Source organism: Enhydra lutris, unplaced genomic scaffold (assembly GCF_002288905.1).
Source record: "Enhydra lutris kenyoni isolate GAN:26980312 unplaced genomic scaffold, ASM228890v2 scaffoldscaffold8, whole genome shotgun sequence".
NCBI classification, from domain to species: Eukaryota; Metazoa; Chordata; class Mammalia; order Carnivora; family Mustelidae; genus Enhydra; species Enhydra lutris.
In genome coordinates, this window is record NW_019154092.1 from 30,884,000 (window position 1) to 30,906,792 (window position 22,793).

At 41.5% G+C, this 22,793-nt stretch overlaps 2 protein-coding genes across 9 annotated transcripts in view; one reads left to right on the top strand and one right to left on the bottom strand.

Annotated features, from left to right (window-relative positions):
* LOC111142619 (tubulin polyglutamylase complex subunit 2) overlaps nucleotides 1-19,871 on the bottom strand; it is a 71,492-nt gene extending 51,621 nt beyond the window's left edge. For 4 of the 5 annotated variants that reach the window (XM_022495930.1, XM_022495929.1, XM_022495928.1 and 1 more), the window contains exons 1-2: nucleotides 19,732-19,860; nucleotides 11,146-11,225 (exon numbers count right to left, since the gene is read on the bottom strand). In XM_022495930.1, the coding sequence (XP_022351638.1) occupies nucleotides 11,146-11,225; nucleotides 19,732-19,807 (156 nt within the window). In that variant the 5' untranslated portion in view covers nucleotides 19,808-19,860. Of the gene's footprint in view, nucleotides 1-11,145; nucleotides 11,226-19,731 lie in introns of all 5 variants that reach the window. The other variant, XM_022495926.1, reaches the window with a different exon arrangement.
* A 341-nt stretch (nucleotides 19,872-20,212) lies between these two features.
* Nucleotides 20,213-22,793, top strand: part of LOC111142579 (KIAA1328 ortholog) — a 325,804-nt gene continuing 323,223 nt past the window's right edge. For 3 of the 4 annotated variants that reach the window (XM_022495863.1, XM_022495865.1, XM_022495866.1), the window contains exon 1: nucleotides 20,213-20,270. In XM_022495863.1, coding sequence (XP_022351571.1) covers nucleotides 20,213-20,270 — 58 coding nt within the window. Of the gene's footprint in view, nucleotides 20,271-20,476; nucleotides 20,527-22,793 lie in introns of those variants that run through there. The other variant, XM_022495867.1, reaches the window with a different exon arrangement.

Sequence of the window (22,793 nt, forward strand, 5' to 3'; positions counted from 1 at the left end):
CATTTAGTAAAGATAAAAAAATTTTTTTAAGTGTTATGGAATAAATACCATTCTGGGCACTAAGAACCGAAAGGAATGAGGCTAGGTACAGAGAAGGCTGTGGCATGAATTACTTACTTAAATCCATCTTCCTCCTTGACAGAACCCTAATTTTGTCTGAGATGGCAATGTGCCCAGTTCAATACTTGTTTTTAGGCCCTCCTCTACAATAAGTGCAGGACATTAAAATGTAAATCCAAGTCCAATAAGTGGGGGGGCTCTAGAAAAACTTTTGTTCCCCTATTAAAAGGTGACAGATACAACTGGCAACTTCCCTTACTTCTTCCTGCCCTGAGCTTGCAGGTGACAGGTGGGGCTGTAGCAGTCATTTGGCCCCTTAAAAGACAAGGCTGAGGGGCACGTAAGTGGCTCAGTCATTAAGCGTCTGCCTTTGGCTCAGGTCAAGATTCCAGGGTCCTGGGATTGAGCCCCGCATCAGGCTCTCTGCTCTGAAGGAAGCCTGCTTCTCCTTCTCCCACTCTCCCTGCTTATGTTCCCTCTTTTGCTGCCCCTCTCTCTGTCAAATAAATAAATAAAATTTAAAATAATAATAAAAAAGGCTGAGAGAATTAGTGATAATGGCTTAACAGATTAGGGCTGATGAAGCTACTGCAACCGTCCACCTCAGGTCTTATTATGCAAGAAATATTCATTCCTATTTGTTTAAGCTATTCTTAATACTTTAATACTATATTTAATACTATATTTCCTTGAGCCAAACCCATTTCTAATTTCTACAAAGACAAATATGTATCTTGTAAGTGTGGAGATAACGGGTAGAGGGTGGTGCCACAGACTCCAAGGAGAGAGCAGGGCAGAGAAGGGAGTGGTGGACGGAAACGCAGGTGATGCCACGTGAGACAAAGATGGATTCAGCAGTGAAGTGGTCCCTGGTGATTTGTGACAGTGGTGTCCACAGAATGGCAGTAGAGAAAGAGAGGCTGTGGAAGGATGAAGACTAACTGGGAGGTGAAGGAAGAGGCTGATAACTTAGACCAGAGGTTAGCAAACCATGGCCCCCTGAATATCTCCACCCTGCCACCTGTTTTTGCAAATGTTTTCTGGGGACCCTGTCACGCCCATGTATTTCAGCACTGCCCGTGGCTGCTTTCAGTGCTACCATGGCAGAGATGACTGGCTGAGGGAGAATACAGCCCCAGAACCCAAAATATTACTCTCTGATCTAAAAAAAGAAAAAAGAAAAAAAGTGCACTGACGCTTGATTTAGACCATTTTCCCACATGCTTGGCTGTGCAAACAAAGGCACAAATGGCCAAGTAGCTAGAGGAAAACCCAAGGTTACAGGTTTTGTTTTTAAAGAGATGGCGAGACCTTCTAGAATGGATGCCAGTGTAGCGGCAAGAAGCGAAGCCCTGGAGAGGAAGGGACTGAGCTGTGGAGAACACAGAAGGGCTCCCGGAGCAGAGCAAGAGCACGAGGTGAAGGGCTCCCTGGTGACAAAGTGTCATGGGCCGCTCCCTTCCACCGGGAAGGCTTGTAGTAGATTCAGAGCAGGGCATGTGAGGGACAGATCTGCAAGAAGGTTCAGAACCCACTCTCTGTAGACTGTAGGAAAAGTGAGCCTACAAAGAGAGGAGATATTCTGCCAAATCATTTGGTCTCTGTAGGCCATAGTTTCACCATCAGTAAATTGAATTTTTATCTGGGGATTGGAAAGTCTAACCAATCAAGAATTGTAAAGCTCTCTGCAACTATGAAATGCCACTGAAATACTTAATAATAGAACTCTCCTGATACCAGGATGCTGTGAGAGTGAGGAGGCAGATGCTGTCATCGTGCCTGAAAGATGAAAAGCTCCGTACAGACGTTGGGTCTTATGAACTACCATCATCACAAGAGGCAGGTAGCAGGCACGCTGTACATGACTCAGACAACTACACCAACCAGGCAGACTGGAAGTGCTTTATAAGGAACAGAAACGGGGGAAACACATGAACATGGAAAGAAGTGGTTCTCTTATTCCTCCAACCTGAGGAGACTGCAGCAGGTATATGGTCATTTAAGTTTTAGTTTTCAGCCTTTTCTTCCCGTGTTTTCCCCAAAGAATCACAAAATATTAGAACTGGATGAGTCCCTTCAGTAATACTGATTTCAAACCACTTCTTTCATGGATGATGAACAGGAGACCCAAAGAAGGTATATCATCTAGTGATGGGCCTAGAGCTGCCAAAGACTCCTTCCTACTCCATCCAGACTGTTCTCCTCGCATTGGTGCCGCCCCAGCCTTACTCCCCTATCTCAGTGGGCTTCCCCAGGGGCCACATCTGTCCCGAGGGGCAGGGCAGCAGTAGCGGCCTCTTCTGGGAGGACCTCTATCACCCTGGTGTACTGAGCAGCTGTGGACAGCAGGTGTCCCACATGGCAACCGGGCCCTGGCTGGGGTGTCTCCAAGCAGAAAAGTCTTTAAGGCCAGTTTTCTAGAGAAAACTGGGAATCATCAGCCCCTGGAGACCTTCCTGCTCCTCTGGGATAGGCACTTCCTGGGGCAGGCACAAGTCAGGGAGCCCTACCAAGCCTGCTCCTGTGCAATCACACTCTTCAGGAACCACCTGGGTAAGTATCTGGGGTAAGGGAGTTTCAGATGGGCTCAAAGCTTCTGCCATCCACTGCTTAAGTGACAAAAGTAGGTACCAACAAATAACACATAAAGTTCTACCTCTATTTTGAATGAAAACCTTACTCTATTTCTAGATATGTCTCCTCAGGCAAGGGAAACAAAAGCAAAAATAAAGTGTTGAGACTATGCCAACATAAAAAGTTTTTGCACAGCAAAGGAAACCATCAACAAGATGAAAGACAGCCTACTGAATGGGAGAACATATTCACAAATGGTGTATGAAATAAGGGGTTAATATCTGAAATATATATAATACTTCTACAATTTAACACCAAAATTCTCAAATAATCCAAATTAAAAATGGGCAAAGAACCTGAATTTTTCCGAAGAAGACATACAGATGGTCAGGAGACACATGAAAAGATGTTCAGTATCACTTATCATCAGAGGAATGCAAATCAAACCGTGATGATAGATATCCACTGCACAGCCGTCAGAATGGCTCAAATCAAAAAGATAAGAAACAAGTATTGGTGAGGATGTGGAGAAAAAGGAAACCTCTGTGCACTGTTGGTAGGAATGTAAATTGGTGAAGCCATTGAGGGAAAGAGTATGGAGACTTCTCAACAAATTAAAAATAGAACTACCTTATGATCTAGTAATTCCAGAACTGGGTATCCCCCGCCCCCCCACCAAAATGAAAACACTATTTCAAAAACACACAGGTATCTCTACATTTCTTGCAACATTATTTGCAATAGCCAAGACATGGAAACCAAGATGAATAAAGAAAATGTACCATATATGTACAATGGAATACTATTCAGCCATAAAAAAGAATGAAAAAAAATGCAATCTTGCCATTTGCAACAACATGCACAGACCTACAGGGTATTATACTAAATGAAATAAGTCAGAAAGGTGAAGATAAATATCACATTGTTACACTTAAATGGGGAATCTAAAAAACAAGCAAAGAAAAAGTAGAAACAGACCCATAAGTGCAAAGAACTGATGGTTGCTGGGGGCAGAGGATGGGCAAAATTGGTTAAGGGGAAGGGGAAAGTACAGGCTGGAATGAAATGAGTAAGTCACGGGGATAAAAGGCACAGCTTAGGGAACACCGTCAATGGTACTGTTATAGCCCTGTATGGTGATGGATGGTAGCTACACGTGTGGTGAGCAAAGCATAATGTGTAAACTTGTCAAATCACTATGTTGAATACCTGAAACTAACGTACATCAAGAGTCAGCTATGCTTCAGTTAAAACAAAAAAATTAAAGAAAAAATCATTACAAAAACCTGTTCTTAAAGGTTATGAGTCCCTTTCAAAATTGGAAGAAATAGCTTTGCAGAAAAAGGTACGTATTAGTAAATTTGACATACATTTCAGGAAGTCCGTGGACCACTTCCCATTTATGGACTCTTCGGGGGTCCCAATAGCACACTACTCATTGGTTACCCTCCATCTACACACACAACTAAAAGTGTACTAACAGTGATTGTCTCTAAGTGGTAAAGTCCTAGAGGACTTTTCATTTCTTAATTTTTTGTGTGTGTTTTCCACATTTTCTGTAGTGACCATGTTTTATTTAGCATAATCAGAAAAAAAGTGTGAAAAACTGAGTCTTAAAACAAAAGTACACAGTCCAAACTCCTTCTATTGTCTTCGTCCACACATTAGCTTTTTTGTATCCCACAAGCCTCCAAAAAGCTCAACCAAGGAACCAGTCAAGTGAATTTCTGTTACTGATCCTAATACTATATGTGCTTTAATTAAGTGTGGGATACCACCAGTAAAGGACTCAATGGGAAATTCCAAATCAATGTATCTTATTATTCTGGGTGCTTTCAAAGAAATTTCTGCAACTGAGTATGCCTGAAGAAAATGTTGTATTTATGGTTTCAGTAAGCTAAAAATCTCTTTTTCTCACACGTACCCTTTACTTCTTTCAGATCTCCAATGGCGATTTAACAAGTGCTATAACCACCTTCCCCTAAACGTCAGTCTCATCTGAAGAAAGCCTGATAAAGATGCATCTCAAGAAGGTAGATTAGATCTGTATGAGATCAGAGGCACATTCCAGCCCTAAAAACCAGGCATGGAAGGGAGGCTCCAAATGAATAAACTACAAGTTCAATGAGGACAAATGAATAAAGTCATCTTAGAGAGTTCTGGGGGAATATCTGGTATAAGACACAAGGAAGACTATGCCTCAGAAATTACTTCATTAAATAAGATACATGATATGATACACCCTTAATGGTGTTCCACCCAGGATAAGGCATTCCTACCCTCTCATCCTCCCACCCAGGTCTATGAACTCGGCTTTCCAAGCCAGGAATCTCCCCCTCTTAGACAGATAGGAAAATACCACGATCTCGCTCTCACAAAAGCAGCTCTCCCTAAAGGATCAGAGGACCGTTAACAATGCCAGCAAGGCCAGGCTGGCATAGCTGCACCAGAAGCAGGCTCTGTCCAATCAGCAAGTAAGAAGTCAAGAGATATACACTGTTCTAGAATCCTCTTTTCTATTATGAACTGTGAATGGAAATGAGGGTGTGAGCTAAGAGAGCCCATGAGGAGCTGGAGTGGTGGCTGAGCTGAGGTCCAGGAGATAAACCTGAACTACCAATTACTGAGCTGCCCGAGAAGGTGCTGCTGGTTCCACCCAGGGAGGGTGAGCCTGCTGGCAGGCCCTGAACCTGCACACATACTGTGCTGTGACCAGGAGGAGGCTGCCACAGTGCTGGCCTCCATTACGGGGACAGTCTGGCAGAGTGGACATGGCATGTGCTTAGAGGCAGGTAACTCTTGAGTTTGAATTCAGGCTCCACCACATGGTAGCTATGTGAACCAGGACAAATTCTTTCACCTTCCTGGGCCTCAGTTTCTTCATCTATAACATAAAGGTATCAATACGTATCTTGCAGGGTTATTATAAGGATTAACTAAAATAAATTAAATGACACATGTTAACAGGTACTCATTAAACGGCAGGGTAATTTTTTGCCCTGTTGTCAAACCATTTGCTACTCCTCAGACAAAGTGATTTTTCCAAAGCAGAAATCTGACCTTCCTAGTTCCCTACTTAAAACATTTCAATGGTTCTCCTTTGCTCTCATAATAAAGAGCAAACTCCTCCGCTGAGTGCAAAGGAGAGACCAAAGTGGCAGTACGAAGGTAGGAAACACAAAAGGAATAAAAATGGATTTTGCTATTAAAAAATGAGTCAAAGAACTCACAAAAGGGGTATAAAATAACATATATCAAAAATGTGGGGAAGAGAGGAGAAAAGAATGGGTTTGAACTGAAACGATCAACTTCAAACATAATGCTATATGCAGGAGAGGTTATGTGCAAACCTAATGGCAATCACATATAAAAAACCATTGATAAATATGCAAAATATAAAGACAAAGAAATCCAAATATATCATTAAAGAAAATCAGCAAAATCAAAGACAGCCAAGAAAGGATCCAAGAAAATCTTCAGAAACAAACACAAGTAATAAAGTAGCAATAAATATGTTATCTATCAATAATTACTTTGAATGTAAATGGACTAAATGCTCCCATCAAAAGATAAAGGGTGACAGAGTGGATAAAAACACAAGACCCATCTATATGCTACCCACAAGAGACTCATTTTATTTTTTAAAAGATTTTATTTATTCTTGCGAGAGAGAGAGAGAGAATTTGCAGTGGGAAGGGGCAGAGTGAGAAGCAGACTCCCCATCGAGCAGGGAGTCCAATGCAGGACTCAGTCCCAGGACCCTGGGATCATGACCTCAGCCAAAGGCAAACACTAAACCTACTGAGCCATCCATGCGCTCCATATAAGAAACTCATTTTAGACACCTGCAGATTGAGAATGAGGGGATGGAAAAACATCTATCACAGAAGTGCATGTCAAAAAAAAAAAAAAAAAAGCAGGAGTAGTAATACTTATATTGGACAAAATTTACTTTAAAACAAAGACTGTAACAAAAGATAAAAAAGGACACTATACCATAATAAAGGTAACATTCCATCAAGATATAACAATTATAAATATTTAGGCACCCAACATAGAACACCCAAATACATAAAACAGTTAATAACAAACATATAATAATGCTATTAGGGGACTTTAACACCTCACTTACATCAATGGATAGATCATGTAAACAGAAATCAACAAGAAAACAGTGGGTTTGAATGACACTCCAACAGATAGATTTAACAAACATATTCAGAACATTCTATTCTAAAACACCAAAATACACATTCTTCTCAAGTGCACACAGAACATTCTCCAGAACAGGTCACCTATTAGCCCACAAACCTACCTCAATGAATTCAAGAAGATGGAAATCAGGGGCACCTGCGTGGCTCAGTCGGTTAAGCATCTGCCTTTAGCTTCGGTCATGATCTCATGTCCTGGTATTAAGCCCTGTGTGGTGGGCTCCCTGCTCAGCAGAGAGTCTGCTTCTCCCTCTTCTCTGCCCCTTCCCACCCATGCTTGTGCTCACTTTCTCTCTCTCGTCTCTCAAATAAATAAAATCTTAAAAACAGAAATCGAAATCATACCATGCATATCTTCTGACCACAATGCTATGAAACGACAAGTCAACCACAAGAAAAAAATCTGGAAGGACCACACACACACACACACACGGAAGTTAAATAATATGCTATTAAACAATGAATAGGTCAACCAGGAAATCAAACAAGAAATCAAAAAAGTATGCAAAAACAAATGAAAATGAAAATACAATGGTCCAAAACCTCTGGGATACAGCAAAAGTGGTTCTAAGATGGAAGTTTATAGCAAAACAGGCCTACCTCAAGAAGAAAAATCTCAAACAACCTAACTTGACACCTAAATGAGACTGGAAAAGAATAACAAACAAAGCCTAAGAGCAGCAGAAGGAAGAAAATAATAAACCCTAGAGCAGAAATAAATGATATAGACACCAAAACAACAACAACAACAACAACAACAAACAATAAAGCAATTCAATAAAACCAGGAGCTGGTGCTTTGAAAAAAAAATCAATAAAATTGACAAGCCTCTGGCCAGACTTATCAGGAAAAAAAGAAAAAGAATTCAAATAAATCAAAAATGAGAGAAAAGAAATAACACCACAGAAATACAAACAATCATAAGAAAATATTATGAAAAACTATATGCCAACAAATTGGACAACCTAGAAGAAAATGGATAAATTCCTAGAACATATAAACTCCTAAAACGGAAACAGGGAGAAATAGAAAATCTGAACAGACCAATAACGAGCGAAGAAACTGAATGCTAAAAACACTCCCCAGAAGTACAGGGCCAGAGGGTTTCATAGGTGAATTCTACCAAACATTTAAAGAGTTAATACTTACTCTTCTCAAACAACAGAAAGAGAAGGAAAATTTCCAAATTCATTCCTTAAAGCGAGTAGTACTCTGATATCAAAACCAGATAAAGACATAACTAAAAAAGAGACATACAGGCCAATGTCCTGGATGAACATAGATGCAAAAATCCTCAAATAAATACTAGCAAACCAAATCCAACAATACATTTAAAAAAAAAAATCCCCCAAAACAATCCTGTTTCCAATTGCACTAAAAATAATAAGATACCTAGGAATAAACCTAGCCAACAAGGTGAAAAACTAGTACTCAGAAAACAATAAAACACTGATGAAAGAGGGGTGCCTGGGTGGCTCAGTCGGTTCAGTGTGTGACTCTTGATTTCGGCCCCAGTCATGATTTCGGGGTCCTGGGATTAAGCACCGGGTAGGACTCTGTGCCCAGCAGGGACTTGGCTTGAGGATTCTCCCTCTCCCTCTGCCCCTGCCCCAGCTTGCAGGCTCTCTCTCTCTTTAAAAACAAAAACAAAAACAAAAACAAAAACAAAAACAAAAACAAAAACACTGATGAAAGAAGTTGAAGACAATGCATATGGGAAAACATTCCATTCTCATGGACTGGAAGAACAAATATCGTTAAAACTGTCTATGCTACCCAAAGCAATCTACACATTTAATATAATTCTGATCAAAATATGAACAGTATTTTTCACAGAACTGTGAACAAACAATTTGTGCCGTACCACAAAGACCCCAAACAGCCAAAGCAGGTTTGAAAAAGAAAAGCAGAGCTAGAGGCATCATAATTCTGGACTTCAAGTTATATTATCAAACTGTAGTAATCAAAACAGTATGATGCTGGCACGAAAAAAGACAGAGAGATCAATAGAAATGGAATAGGAAACCCAAAAATAAACCCACAACTATATGGTCCCTCTTTGACAAAGCAGGAAATATTACATCCAATGTGAAAAAGACAGTCTCTTCAACAAATGGTGTTGGGAAAACTGGACAGTGACATGCAAAAGAAAAAAAACGGAACCACTTTCTTATACTGTACACAAAAATAAATTAAAAATGGACTAAGGACCTAAATGTGAGACCTGAAGCTATAAAAATCCTAGAAAAGAACACAGGCAGTAACTTCTTTGACATTAGCCAAAGCAACTTTTTTCTAGATATGTCTCCTGAAGGGAAACAAAAGCAAAAATAAACTTTTGTGTTGTGACTATATAAAAATAAAAAACTTCTGCACAGCAAAGAAAACAACTAAAAGACAAGCTACAGAATGGGAGAAAGTATTTGCAAATAACATATCTGATAAAAGGTTAGTATCCCAAATATAGAAAGCATTTATCAAATTCAATATCCAAAAATCAAATAATACAATTATAAAATGAGTAAAAGATGTTTTTCCAAAGAAAACATACAGGTGGCCAACAGACACATGAAAAGATCCTCATCATCACTTGCCATCAGGGAAATGCAAATCAAAACTACAATGAGATACCATCTCACACCAGTCAGAATGGCTAAAATCAACAACAGAAACAACAGGTGGTGTTGTTTGGCAAGGATATGGAGAAAAAGGAACCCCTTTGCACTGTTAGTGGGAATGCAAAACAGTGCCACTGTGGAAGACAGTTCGGAGGTTCCTCAAAAAGATAAAAATAGAACTAGCCTATAAACCAGCAATCACACTATTGGGTATTTACCCAAAGAATACAAAAACAATAATTCAAAGGGATACACACATTTATATAATAGCATTTATATAATAGCATTATTTACAATAGCCAAGATAAGGAAGCAGCCCAAGTTTCCATCTATAGATAAAAGGATAAACAAGATGTGGCATATACATACAATGGAATATTAGCCATAAAAAAAGAATGAAATCTTCCCATTTGCAAGGACATGGATGGAGTTAGAGTGTATTATGCTTAAGTGAAATAAGTCAGAGAAAGACAAATATCATACAATTTCATTCATATGTGGAATTTAAGAAACAAAACAAATGATCAAAGGGAGAAGAAAAGAGAGAGACAAATCAAGAAACAGATTCTTAATTATAGAGAAAAAAACTGATGATTACCAGAGAGGAAGGGATGGGTTAAATAGATGATGGGGATTAAGGAGTGCATTTGTGATGAGCACAGGGTAATGTATGAAAGTGTTAAATTACTAAATTGTACACCTGAAACTGATATAGCACTGTACGTTAACTAAAAGCTTAGGGGCACCTGGGTGGCTCAGTTGATTAAGTGTCCAACTCTTGATCTCAGCTCAAGTCATGAACTCAGGGTTGTGAGATCGAGAGCCATGTACTTAAGATTCTCTCTTCCTCTGCTCCCTCTCCACCCCACCTCCCCACACCCCCACAAAAGAGCAGTGCTGGTCCTTGCCAACCTCTCTCCCTTGATCTCCTGTGCACCAGCCACAGGGACCTGCTTTATGCTCTTGGAAAATTTAATCCTTATAATTTCAAAGCCTTTACACAGGTTGAAAGCCCACTTCCCAGATCCCATCTACCTGGTTAACAACTTCTCCTAATCTCTTTGGGAAAAACCTTTAACCTCCAGACTAGGTCAAGCTTCCTGACAATGCTGTTTGCCTCTCTCTCACAGAGCTAAATCTGCTTGTTAATTATACTCAAAACGATCTACACTATGTCTTAGTAACATTAAGAGATAAGGAACTGGTTTTTGATTATCACTGAATCCCCAGGAATCAACACCAATCACAATGCCTGGTTCCATTTTAGGAACTTAAAACTTGTACTGAATAAATAAATACAAATTCAGAGGAGGCGTTGGGGAAGCAGTAGCTATTAATCTGGTTAGTACTTCTCAGTAACACTTACCCACATTCTGCCCAGCATGCTTATTAATATTAAATTTTTCCTTCCTTGCTGGATTTTTAGCTCTGTTGCATACAACTCTGAAGTTCCACTGCCTCCAAATGATAGTGGGGCTCAGAGGAGATGCTCCAGGCTGGGGAAATGGTATGGAATTGAAGGGAATGCCAGAATAGAAAGAGAGAGAAGGGTGAACTCTACCCTAAAGGCAGCTGTGGCCTGAGGTAAGAACAAGTTTCCTGCCTTAATTTTTCCTTCTTAGGGCCGTTGGGAGTTGAGCTCTCTTTGTGGGGATGTGAGGATTCAAAAGGGCAACACTTACTTGTTCCCATGAAGAAATCATATGACGTTCAGCAGGTGGTTTCTCTATGATAGTCACCTCTGTCACACCTGGGGAAGATTCTGGAAGAGGAAAAGAAAGTCTGTAGAGTTGCAATGGAAGTGCTCTCACATATTTCAATACTAGAGGCGGATTGTTGGAGAGTACCTAGGAATATCAGATTCCTTTGAGTAGCATTTATTACCCCTGTGATAAAAAACAGGGAGAACTGTCAGTCCTTCAAAGGCACTCAGTCCCACAACCTAGGACCACACAATCAACGTGGTAGAAAGAACATCAGAACACCTACTACACTCAGTCTCTGCTCGGTACTTCAACTGTTGAACAAAAATCAGAGATTCTACATTCCTAGTGATTTTGTAACTCAACTTCTCACTTACGACATGGTCAGAAGGAATAAAGAATAGCACCTCAATAAACTTTTACAAGATACAAAACTTATTTCCTAGTTTTTCTTCTAAATAAAACCCATCTGTACTCTATGGGATCCCAGATGTATAGTATAGGCTAACACTATGAAAACTGGATTCCATCCAGAAATATAGTGAAAACAAAATAAATCATTTCTCTAAAGTCTTGAAAGCAGAAAAAGGTCTCCTAATAACCTCTTTGTGGAGCTATGCTCTAGCATTCATTCTGAGGTAAAAAAGAAGCCACCTGACTTGGAATTCAACAGATTTTAATACCTCCTCCTACATTCTCCAGTTGTCTGTTTACCCACACTCAGGATTTTAAAATCCTTAATCTAAGACATAAACTTGGCTATGGGTTGAACTGTGTCCTTCAAAAAATATACGTTGATGTCCTAACTGCCATTCCTCAGAATATGACTTGATTTGGAAAGAAGGTCACTGAACATAGAATTCACTAAGATGAGGTCACAGTGGAGTAGGGTGGCCCCAAATTCAATATGACCAGTGTCCTTATGAAAAGAATGCTTTGTGGAGAGACAGAGGGAAGAGGGCCACATGAAGATGGAGAAGTGGAGTAACAGATCTGTGATACAAGGAATGTTAAAGACTGCTGGCAAACCACTAGAAGTTAGAAAAGAGGCGAGGCAGGTTCTTCTCTTCCAGGTTTCAGAATAAGAGTGACACGGCCAACCCTTTGGTCTGAGGCTTTTGGCCTCTAGGACTGTGAGAATAAGTCTGCTGTTCTAAGGCACCTGGTTTGTGTTATATTCTATGGAGAACTAGCACAAAGCTTATCACTTTTCTCCCTGAGATACCGCATAGATTATTCCCATTGTCACCACTGTTTTAGGCCATGGTCACTGCAAGTGTAGGTGCGATCAAAGCCAGGAACTCTCTGTGCTCGGATCCATCCTCAGCCAGACCCAGGCTTGCTTCCTATCCGATCTAGTGGGTTTTCCTTGTGGTCTGGAGGATAAGGCCCTTCTCTGTCTGGTCTTAAGTTCTTCCACCCTGTAGTCCAAACCCTCTGTTCCAGGTGTGTCAGTTTCCTCATTGTCTCCACCTCTGGGCCCTCCCTCCAGAACGAAATCTGTACTTACCTTTGACTATGCTGTATTCCTTTCCCATTATACACACCCAAACGTGTCCACCTACTCAAGCCCTACCCATACTTCAAGGTTATGCTAAGGTTCCACCGACTTCATGAAACCATTTCAGATGACTCTAGCTCACCATGATCTCTGCTTCTGCCAATATCTGAACCCATCACATGCAAGCCTGGGGCCACATATGTTTATGCTTTTTTTTTTTTAAAGATTGTATTTGAGAGGGAGAAAGACAGAGAGGGACCACATGCACAAGCAGGGGGAAGGGCAGAGGGAGAAGCAGACTCCTCACTGAAGAGGGAGCCCGATGTGGGACTCCATCCCGGACCTGTCCCAGGACCCTGGGATCATGACCTGAGCCAAAGGCAGACGGTTAACTGACTGAGCCACCAAGGTGGCTTTTTAAAAATATTTATTTAAGAGAGAGACAGAGAGTGAGTGAGAGAGCGCACATATGTTTATACTTAATTACATTCTATTTTGAACCATACTTTGGTTATTTACGATAATACTGTAAACAGATAATGTATTGAAAAGAATTTTTAAAATCTCTAAGGATAAGGCAGACACTTCTCATCCAGTTTAATGTATAAAATGGTTCCTGAACCCAACCCTCCAATACTTTTGTGAGGAGGCATCCCCATGGCCACAAGCAGTTCTCAGATATCCTGGGGTCCTACAAGGAAACAGCATCAGTCTAGAAGACTGCCACCCTCCCCACTTCAGATACCAGGGATGAGTCCAGTTTTATACCTCTGCTTCTCACCGACCTGCTACAGACTGGGGCTTCTCAAGACCCCCTCTCTCCTTGTACTTCAGACACCAGTCAACAGCCCAATCACCTATACTTCTCACTGACTGGCTGTAAGTCAGGAGGTTCCTAATACCCCCTCCTCAGGTTCCATTAATTTGCCAGAGGGGCTCACAGAATTCAGAGAAATATTTTACTTACTAGATTACTGGTTTATTATAAAAGAATATAACCTAGGAACAGCCAGATGGAAGAGATGCTTAGGACAAGGTATGTGGGAAGGGGCATGGAGCTTCCTTTCCCTCTCTAGGCAGGCTACTTTCCCCACATCTCCATTTGTTTACCAACCTGGAAGTTTCTGGGTTTTTATGAAGGCTTCGTTACATAGACACAATCAATTAAATCATCAGCCAGTGAGGACTGATTCAACCTTCAGACCCTCTTCCCTTCCCAAAGGTCAGGGAATGGGACTAAAAATACCAATCCTCTCATCACATGGTTGGATCTTGGGGCAATCAGCCCTCATCCTTTAGTGCTTTCCGAAACTCACCTCATTAACGTAATGAAAGATCTTTACCACTCTCAAAGCTTGGGAAATTCCAGGGTTTGGGGAGCTGTAAGTAAGGAACTGCAGACTAAGACAAAATACACAGTTTTTGTCCTGAACATCCATGCCCTGAACGACATGGGTTTGAACTGCATGGGTCCACTTGAACACCTATTTTTTTCAATACAGTACCATTAAATATATTTTTTTCTTAAGATTTTCTTAATGACATTTTCTTATAGAAAACATAAAACATACAAAATAATGTGTTAATCACCTTGGCTATTGGTAAGATTTCCAGTCGACTGTAAGCTATTAGTTAATATACAGATTCTCTACTGCAATGTTGGTGTGGGGATGGGGAGAGCAATCAGCAGCTTAATCAAGCTTTGTCAAGGGTCAGCTGTCATCTGAGTGAGCAAATATATATTTCTTATAAATCAGAATATCACAGTGTGGTTCACTGATTCTATAATCATGTTAGTGTCCTTTCTATGCATCATAAATTTCCTCCAAGTTGTCACAAAGTTCCGATCCTGAGACACAGCAACATCCCAATACAGGAGTTTAAGAATTCTGAACTCCACATATTCTACTCTTGCTTTAGGCGTTCACTAGTGTGACTGTTAGATGAGTCTTCACCTTTCTTACCATTCAGAGAGACAATAATTATAATATTTGCCTTGAAAAGTGAAACAGAAGCAGCAAAGGTAAAGGTGCTCTAGAAGAGCAAAAAGTACCATATACGTAATTTTTTTTTCTGCCTTCTGTTCAATGTCCTTTTAAAGATATTGGGAACCATGGTACTATGGTGGAAAAATACCATGTGCTTCAAGCCGTTAGACCTGGGCTAAGCCCTTGCTATGCCCTTGACTAATTAGGATGGAAGATGCTGTCCATCCCTTCAGAGGTGGTGACGTTTGGCAACGCTCCACCAAAGCTAAGACAGTGAATAGGAAATGTTATTACTCACATTTTATAGCAAGGACATTGAGGCTGAGAGACTAGGCCATGCCAAGGGGTGAGGCTTACTCCAAGTATGGGTCTAGTTAAGAGTTTATGTGCAATAGTCTCTGTGTGCCTCTCAGCAAAGCCCCTTAGCAATTACCCTATGGAAATGCAGAGCCTAGCTTCAATCAGTCTCAGCAGCCTACTATTCCAACTTTTGTAGGACAGAATAATACAGAATTCTTTGTTAACAACCCAGCTGGTTGCATAATGATGTCATCTGACTACACCCACAGGGTAGTCTAGTGTCTAGGGTTGCTGGAGGACACACACTTAATATAAGTACCTGACATGAAACTTTTGATTGCCAACCCTTCCATTTCAAATACATCCATCTTAAATAAATTGCCAGCTGTATGACACAACTACTAGCTCAACAACTAGGAACCAGGACACCCCACCCGGTGAAGTTTCTTCCTCGTTTCTTTTTTCTTTTTTCTTTTCTTTTCTTCCTTCCTTCCATTCATTCATTCATTCATTCATTCATTCATCTGACACAGAGAGACAGCGAGAGAGGGAAAACAAGCAGGGGAAGAGGGAGAGGGAGAAGCAGGCTTTCCGCAGAGCAGGGAGCCTGATGCGGGGCTTGATCCCAGGGTCCTGGATCATGACCTGAGCTGAAGATAGACGCTTAACAACTAAGCCACCCAGGCACCCCATGAAGTTCCCACTTTTAAAAGCCCTTGGTAACCCAGAGAACTGATGGCTTGACTCACTGTGCTTTTCCTTCCCACACCTGAATTCCCACATTTAAGTTTTAGAGATTTTATTTATTTATTTGTCAGAGAGAGAGAGTGTGTGCACACAAGCAAGGGGAGTGGCAGGCAGAGGGAAAACCAGGTTCCCTGCTGAGCAAGGATCCCAATGTAGGACTGGATCCCAGGACTCTGGGATCATGACCTGAGTCAAAGGCAGATGCCTTATAAAACTTTATACTCCAAAACCCAAATAATCCAATTATAAAATGGGCAGAAGACATGAAGAGACATTTCTCCAAAGAAGACATACAGATAGCTAACAGACACATGAAAAGATGCTCATCATCACTTATCATCAGGGAAACACAAATCAAAATTACAATGAGATATCAATTCAGTCCTGTCACAATGGCTAAAATAAAAAAACACAAGAAAAAACAAGTGTCGGTGAAGACATGAAGAAAAAGGAACTCTCTTGCTCTGTTGGTAGGAATGCAAACCAGTGCAGACACTATGGAAAACATTACAGAGGTTCCTCAAAAAATTAAAAATAGAACTACCCCACAACCCAGTAATCACACTACTGGGTATTTACCCAAAGAATTCAAAAACACTAATTCAAATGGATACATGCACTCCTATGTTTACTGCAGCATTATTTACAACAGTTAAACTATGGAAGCAGCCCAAGCATCCACTGACTGATGAATGGATAAAGTTGTGGTATACAAACACAATGGAATATTATTCAACCCTTAAAAATGAAATGTGGCCATTTTCAACAACATGGACAGGGCTGGAGAGTATCATGATAAGTGAAATCAGTCAAAGAAAGACAAATACCATATGATCTCACTCATATATGGAATTTAAGAACAAAAGAGTGAAGGAAAGAAAAAAGGACAAACCTAGAAACAGACTCTTAACTACAGAGAACTGATGGGGAGGTAGGTGGGTTAATGGGGGAAATAGAGGATAAGGATCAAAGAATACACTCACCATGATGAAAAATTGACTTAAAAAAAAAGAATTTTATTTTTAAAAAGGAGAGAAGTCTAAGATGGAGACAGATATTATACAGTTGAACCTTGAATAATGCAGGGGTTGAAAATGAAGTTGAAAATCCATGTATAACTTTTGACTCTCCAAAAACCTACTGGGAAACCTTACTGATAACATAAACAGTTGATTAACACATATTTTGTATGTTGTATTTATTATATACTGTGTTCTTACAATAAACTAGAAAAAAGAAAATGTTAAGAAAATCATAAGAGAAAATACATTTATACCACTGTACTATAAAAAAATCCATGTCTAAATGAACCCACAGTTCAAACTTGTGTTGTTCAAAGGTTAACTGAAATTGATCTTGTTGCATCTCAGGTAGATCTTACACACTATATTTAATCATCTGTTACCAAAATGTAACATTTCCTTACTCCTTGTTCCACTGAGAGGAAAACACTTCATTAACATAAAAAATTTTTTCCTCAGTTGATTGTTCAGCATTTCATTTTCTGATTTTAGCATGAGTTCTCTATAGGTTCTACTTTGCTCTTGTTCATCTTGTGAAATCGTGGTGTTTAATAAGATCTCTACTTTAATGACACCCTTTCCAGTCAGTTGAGGCAAAGTCCAGATATTTTAGCAGGTTTTTTGTGTAGGGGAGAGAAATGTGAGCTTTCCTTTTTCTTTGCCCTTTTATCATCAATGTCAAAGGACTCTTCCTTCTTTTTTGCACATTTTCTCCTCTGGAATGTATGTCCCTTTAAATTGCATGGCCAACCCTTTAAACAGTACCTACTTTGAAGTCACTTTCCTGCAGCCCTGCTCTGATCTACCCAGTGTTCGGTACTGTTGTACTTTCAGACTGGAGGGGTTTTAAGCTTTCTGTTGCTTCAACTAGCCTCTTTGCTGGCATCATTTCTGGCTCTGCCTTTGCTTGCCACAGAGCCTTCTAGCAGTGAAGGAGTGGAGCAGGCACAATGCTGGGATGTGTAGTTTTTTCTCTTTTTACTCATAGTTATTTTGCACTTCTGGCATTCTCTGTATTTTAAGTAGTGTTGGGCTTGGTTTTCGATAGAATTGTCATAGTTATGGAGTTATTTCACGCATCATTTAGAGAGGAGATTTTTGATATAGTAGTTTGCTTACCACACACCCACCACTGACTTCAGCCACCTTGTTTTTAAAAATCCTCTATGTATATTTTCAAAACAAAAATCAAATGTGAAAAAAATATATAACTGATTTTTGACTTATGATTATTAACTTGAAATTATGAGGTTTTGATTAAATTTATAAGTAATATTAGAATGTTTACAGGAGGCCAGCTTCACTATAAACTTAATTACCAGAGTTGTTTAATTCCTCGGGTAGGTTTTGCCTTGTGTTACCAGTTTGCCAGACATCTGAAATGCTTAATATTAGAATATATTAAATGTTTAAAGGAAATTTGAAATGTTTATAGTTATTTATTTAGGTTTTTAAATTGATTTGACAGCTTAAGGGAAATTTGGTTGGCCAGTCTTAAGTAGATTACACATTAATCAAAAGAAATATATTTTTTAATGAGGAGGTAGGATATGGTTGATCTGGATGATTAGATCTCTCCTTGCCCAACTCAGTAACTTCATTTCTAAAGCTCATCATTTCTCCCAAACATATAATGGTGTTTCGTCCTCATTTACAGCAGCATTTATTATAACACTGGGGAATACCAAGGGAGAACAAGACAAAGTTCCTAAACTCATTGACTTCTATTACAGAAGAGATGGGCAAATTTAAAAAAGCAACCAAATAAGTAATTCCAAGGAGTGATAAAGCCATAAGGTTCGAAAAAAATATAAAGGCTAGGGATAATAAATAAATAATATATAAATAAAGAATATTTAGGGATAATAGGGATAATAAATAAATAATAAAGAAAGAAAGAAAGGTGTTATTAGAAATATCGTCTAAGGCTTCTCTGAGGTAATGATATTTAATCAGAGATTTGAAGGAAGTAAGGGAAAGAGAACTCCTGATTTTTTTCCCCTAGCCTAGTAAAGGCTTTGAAGCAGGCACAAGCTTTTTGAGTTTATGGTACAAGGAGGCCACTGTGGACCAAAAAAGAAAAAAAAAAAAAAAAAGGTAAAAATAGGTCAGAAAGACAGATGAGGGCAGATCATAACGAACTTAAGGATCGCAGTACAGAATTTGGATTTTATTATAAATGTGACAGGAAGGCATCAAAGCATGCCACCCAGCCTACTTAGGCTACTTTTTTCTCCCTGGTTAGCTGGTTAACTTCAATTTGTCTTTCAAAATCTAGCATCCTCTCCCGTAGGACATATACGGTAACTCCCTGACTCCCAAAGAAGGTCCATCACTTCCTCCTGTGTGCTATTTCAGAGCCATAATAGAGGACTACTGGTCGCCTTTCACACCTCTGGGGGGGAACCTAGGCTGTGGATTTTTTCACAGAACTGTGTTTCGGTTCCCCACCCCCATCTCTGTAGCCCCCGAGTGTGACACAGCAGCGGGTGCTAACTAATGGTTGGGTAAAGGAAAAACTAACCCACTCAGTGGCTCAAGCCTCAACTCCTTCCAGCCACTTGGGGTGCGGTACCCCGGAGGCGCGTTGGAATTGTTGCCCTGGGAGGCTGCGTGCAGCGTTCCCCCGCCCTCTGCTACCAGAGGAAGGTTTGCGTTTCAAGGATACTCCACTGGCCAAGAATGCCTCTCGGGAAACCTAACGTCCCCACTGTCAGGTGCCTGCTCTCTCCCGTTTGCGCACCTTTGCTTGTCCTTTTTGGGACCTGGGGTGGGACTGGGTTGGTGGGGGGCGGCGGGGACCTCTGGGCTTCCCAGCTCCGCGCCCGAGCACTCCCCGCAAACGCTCCTATGGCCTAGTCACGCACCCGACTGCCCTCTCCTCCTTAACATCGGAAGTCACCGCAGCAAAGCCCACTGGCACACAGCATCCGCGTCGCCCCTCCGTGCGTCTAGTGTACATCCCCTCATTCCGCCGTCTCTTTCCACGGCTCCCCGCCCCGCTCACCTAATATGCGGGTGATCCCCAGGGTCAGCTTCTCCAGGTGCGGCTTGCTGCAGCCCGGGGGCGGTGTCTCCTCCATGGCTCGCGTCCCCGCTCCGCGCGCGGCGGGCGCAGCGACGGGGACCGGGCGAGAGAGCGGGGCGGGCGGGAGGGCTGGACGCCGCCCCAGAGGCTCGGCCATCGAGTTCACGGCATGCCGGGAATTGTAGTGCTTGGTGCCTGAGAGCGCTGCGGGGCGGAGATGGGAGGCCCGGGCTGCTCTGGGAGTAGTAGTTCCGCGGCACACTTGTTCCCTCTGCCCGGGCGGTCGCTCCACACTACGCCACCGAGACACAGCGACTCGTCCACTGGGACCCTACCGCCCCGCCCCGGCAGACCGCGCAAGCGGGGGCGGGCCTCTACGCGGTGCGGCCAATGGGGACTGGGCCTGAAGGCCGGGGCAGAGCGGCCCCGGCGCGACGCCCGGAGTGGCGGTTGTTTCAAGATGGCGGACGTGGCGGGCCCCTCCCGCCGGGGAGCGACGGCGTTCTGGAGTCGGGACTGTATCCTTTGCCCGCCTGGCAGGGGGCGCCGGCGCCCTCCCCCGTGCGGCGAGCGGCGGGCGGTCGCGTGAGACTCTGAGTGGGGGGGCGAAGCTCGATGCTGTCCCCGGGGGCGGGGCCGTCCTTTCCGGCCGCCGTGTAGGTGCCGGGCTTTTCCCTGGCTGGGGTGTTAGGTAGCAGAGAGCCTGATTCTGTCTCCCGGCTGGAGCACTAGGTTTGGGGACTCAGCACTGATGTTTCCCGGCCCTCCTTGGCGGTGAGATTTGGAAAGATGGCCTAGAATCGTGACCCTGCGGGGGGCTGGGAGGGTCCCTCTGACCGTGGTGACCTCAGGCAGGCTGAGTCTCTGAGGAGGGTAGGGTGTTGACTGGACAGGGAGCCTTTTTGTCTCGATTTAGGACTGTCCTTGGTTTGCGTGGTTAGGAGCGAGTCAGGACCTTTTCGGACTTCGAAGGCCTGTCTGTGATGATTTACTTTCATGCTGGGATTTTCGGAGAGGTGTGGGGCTGACCGTAGTCCGGTGATGCTGGTTACGGAATAAAAAGCGTTGCAAATCCTTGCTGCTGGAAGTAGTGTTGATTTACAGGTGGACTGTGGGTCACCACTGGCAGAATTGAAGTTCTGGGATTGTATTGGGGGGTGGAGAAGCTGTGGAGCTTTTTATGCTTGTGGTGGTGTTCCCAGTTCAGTAACTGTGTTGAGATGTGTGACAGAACTGGTTCGTTCTCTGGTTCAGGTTGTCCCAGCCTGCTCTTTTCCTGGTAAGTTACATCACTTTCGTTAGAGGAGTGTTACGTGAAGGAGGGCAGTCCGTGTACTGCGTGCGTGCAGAGCAAGTCTTGTCTGTTTGCTAGGATTGATGATAGCATATTTGAGGCATTGCTCTTAACTTTGGCAGAATCATTCTCTGCACACGCTACTTAGCTCCCAGTGAAACTTACAAAATTGTATTCTCAGTTTTCCTTTTTGAGTTGCAGTACTAGGATTACAGTGTCATGTGGAGGGAGGGATATTTTTGCATTCCTTGCTGCTCAATGTTTAGTATTAGGCACTTTCTAAACATAATTACCATTTGTCTCTGATAGGTGGGTGATGGTCAAGTAAAAATCATGCACATAGACTGTGGATGAAAACACTAGTGCACTGTGCACATTAAATATCTTTTTCCTTATATATCAGGAAGGACGCAAAGAGAGTATGTGCATTGGGAATTGGGCTGAATTAGGAAATAAGGAAATTGGGATGAGTCTTCTCATGAAATCCTGTGCTTCCAATCATAGAATTTTGTGATAGAGGAAATATTTGAAGGTTATCAGCTTATAAAGTGCTTTTGTAGTGTAATCATTTTCATAACCACCTATTGGTTTGGTTATTAGTCCTTAACTTTATCTGTGACCAGTGGAATTGTTCTGATAGGTATAAATGGGGAGGTGGGCAGTGTATTACTGTGGCATGGATTAAGTTAATAGGTAAATAAACTGAACCTGTGCACTTGGTCGAAGCAGCCCTTTATGCTCACTTATTCATATGGTCATGTTATTTCTCATTTCGCATAGAAGGCCTACATCCTGTCTTTTCTCTTACATTCTCCCTTACTTTGAAAATTAATGTGAAATACTCATCTTCCCATTGAAAGTGAGGAGTTGAAATTATATGGGGGAAATGGTGGTGATTACATTGATAGAAATTCCGATTTGAAATAAATTGCAAGGTTACTAGTATTACCTATTTCCCCCACCTATTCCACATAATGACCAATTATCATCCAGCCTCAGGTATTTTCATTTGAAATGTCCGTAGGACACAAAAGCAAGGTCAAATGTAAATTTGCTATTGAATCTTTTCTAAAAAAGCATAAGGATAGTTATGAATCATTGGGTTTAATCATGTGTCTCTGGATCTGGATCTCTTTTTCTGTTACACGGATGACTTCCTAGACCACCCCGTAGCCTTTATATAGAACTTTCAATAGTAAAAGACCAGAAAGTATGTGCGTAGAATCAGGTATTCCTTTCACGCTATTGAAAGACAGATTTTCAGTGCTTTGCCTAAGCAATTAGAGAAATGTGATTGAGTTATTTCCCAGTCCTAGGTGTTTCTGTCATGTGAGGACAGATCATCTGTGACTAAACATCTTTTTTTACTGTTGTCTTAATGAGTTATGCATTGCCTGCACAGTATGATTCAGCAGTGCTTTTTTGCACAAGGTGTATTTTTATACCTTATATGTAAACAAATGAGTATGCCATTTTGTCATTTTATGGTTAAATCTTCAAGTAAAATATGCCCCTTCAGCCATAAACTGCTTTCTTACTTCATTGTAGCTCCTGGTAATATGAAAAGAAATTAGTGTTTCTGCAGTATCTGTAGTTGATTGGGTAAATACACCCCAGCTTATTAACATTAACAGTATTTTTAAATTGATATTAACAAATATGAATTATAAGGGATTTGGTCAAAACATCATAGTAGCTATAATCCATGCCATTGAATATTCAATTAAAAATAGAATCTTTATGTTGA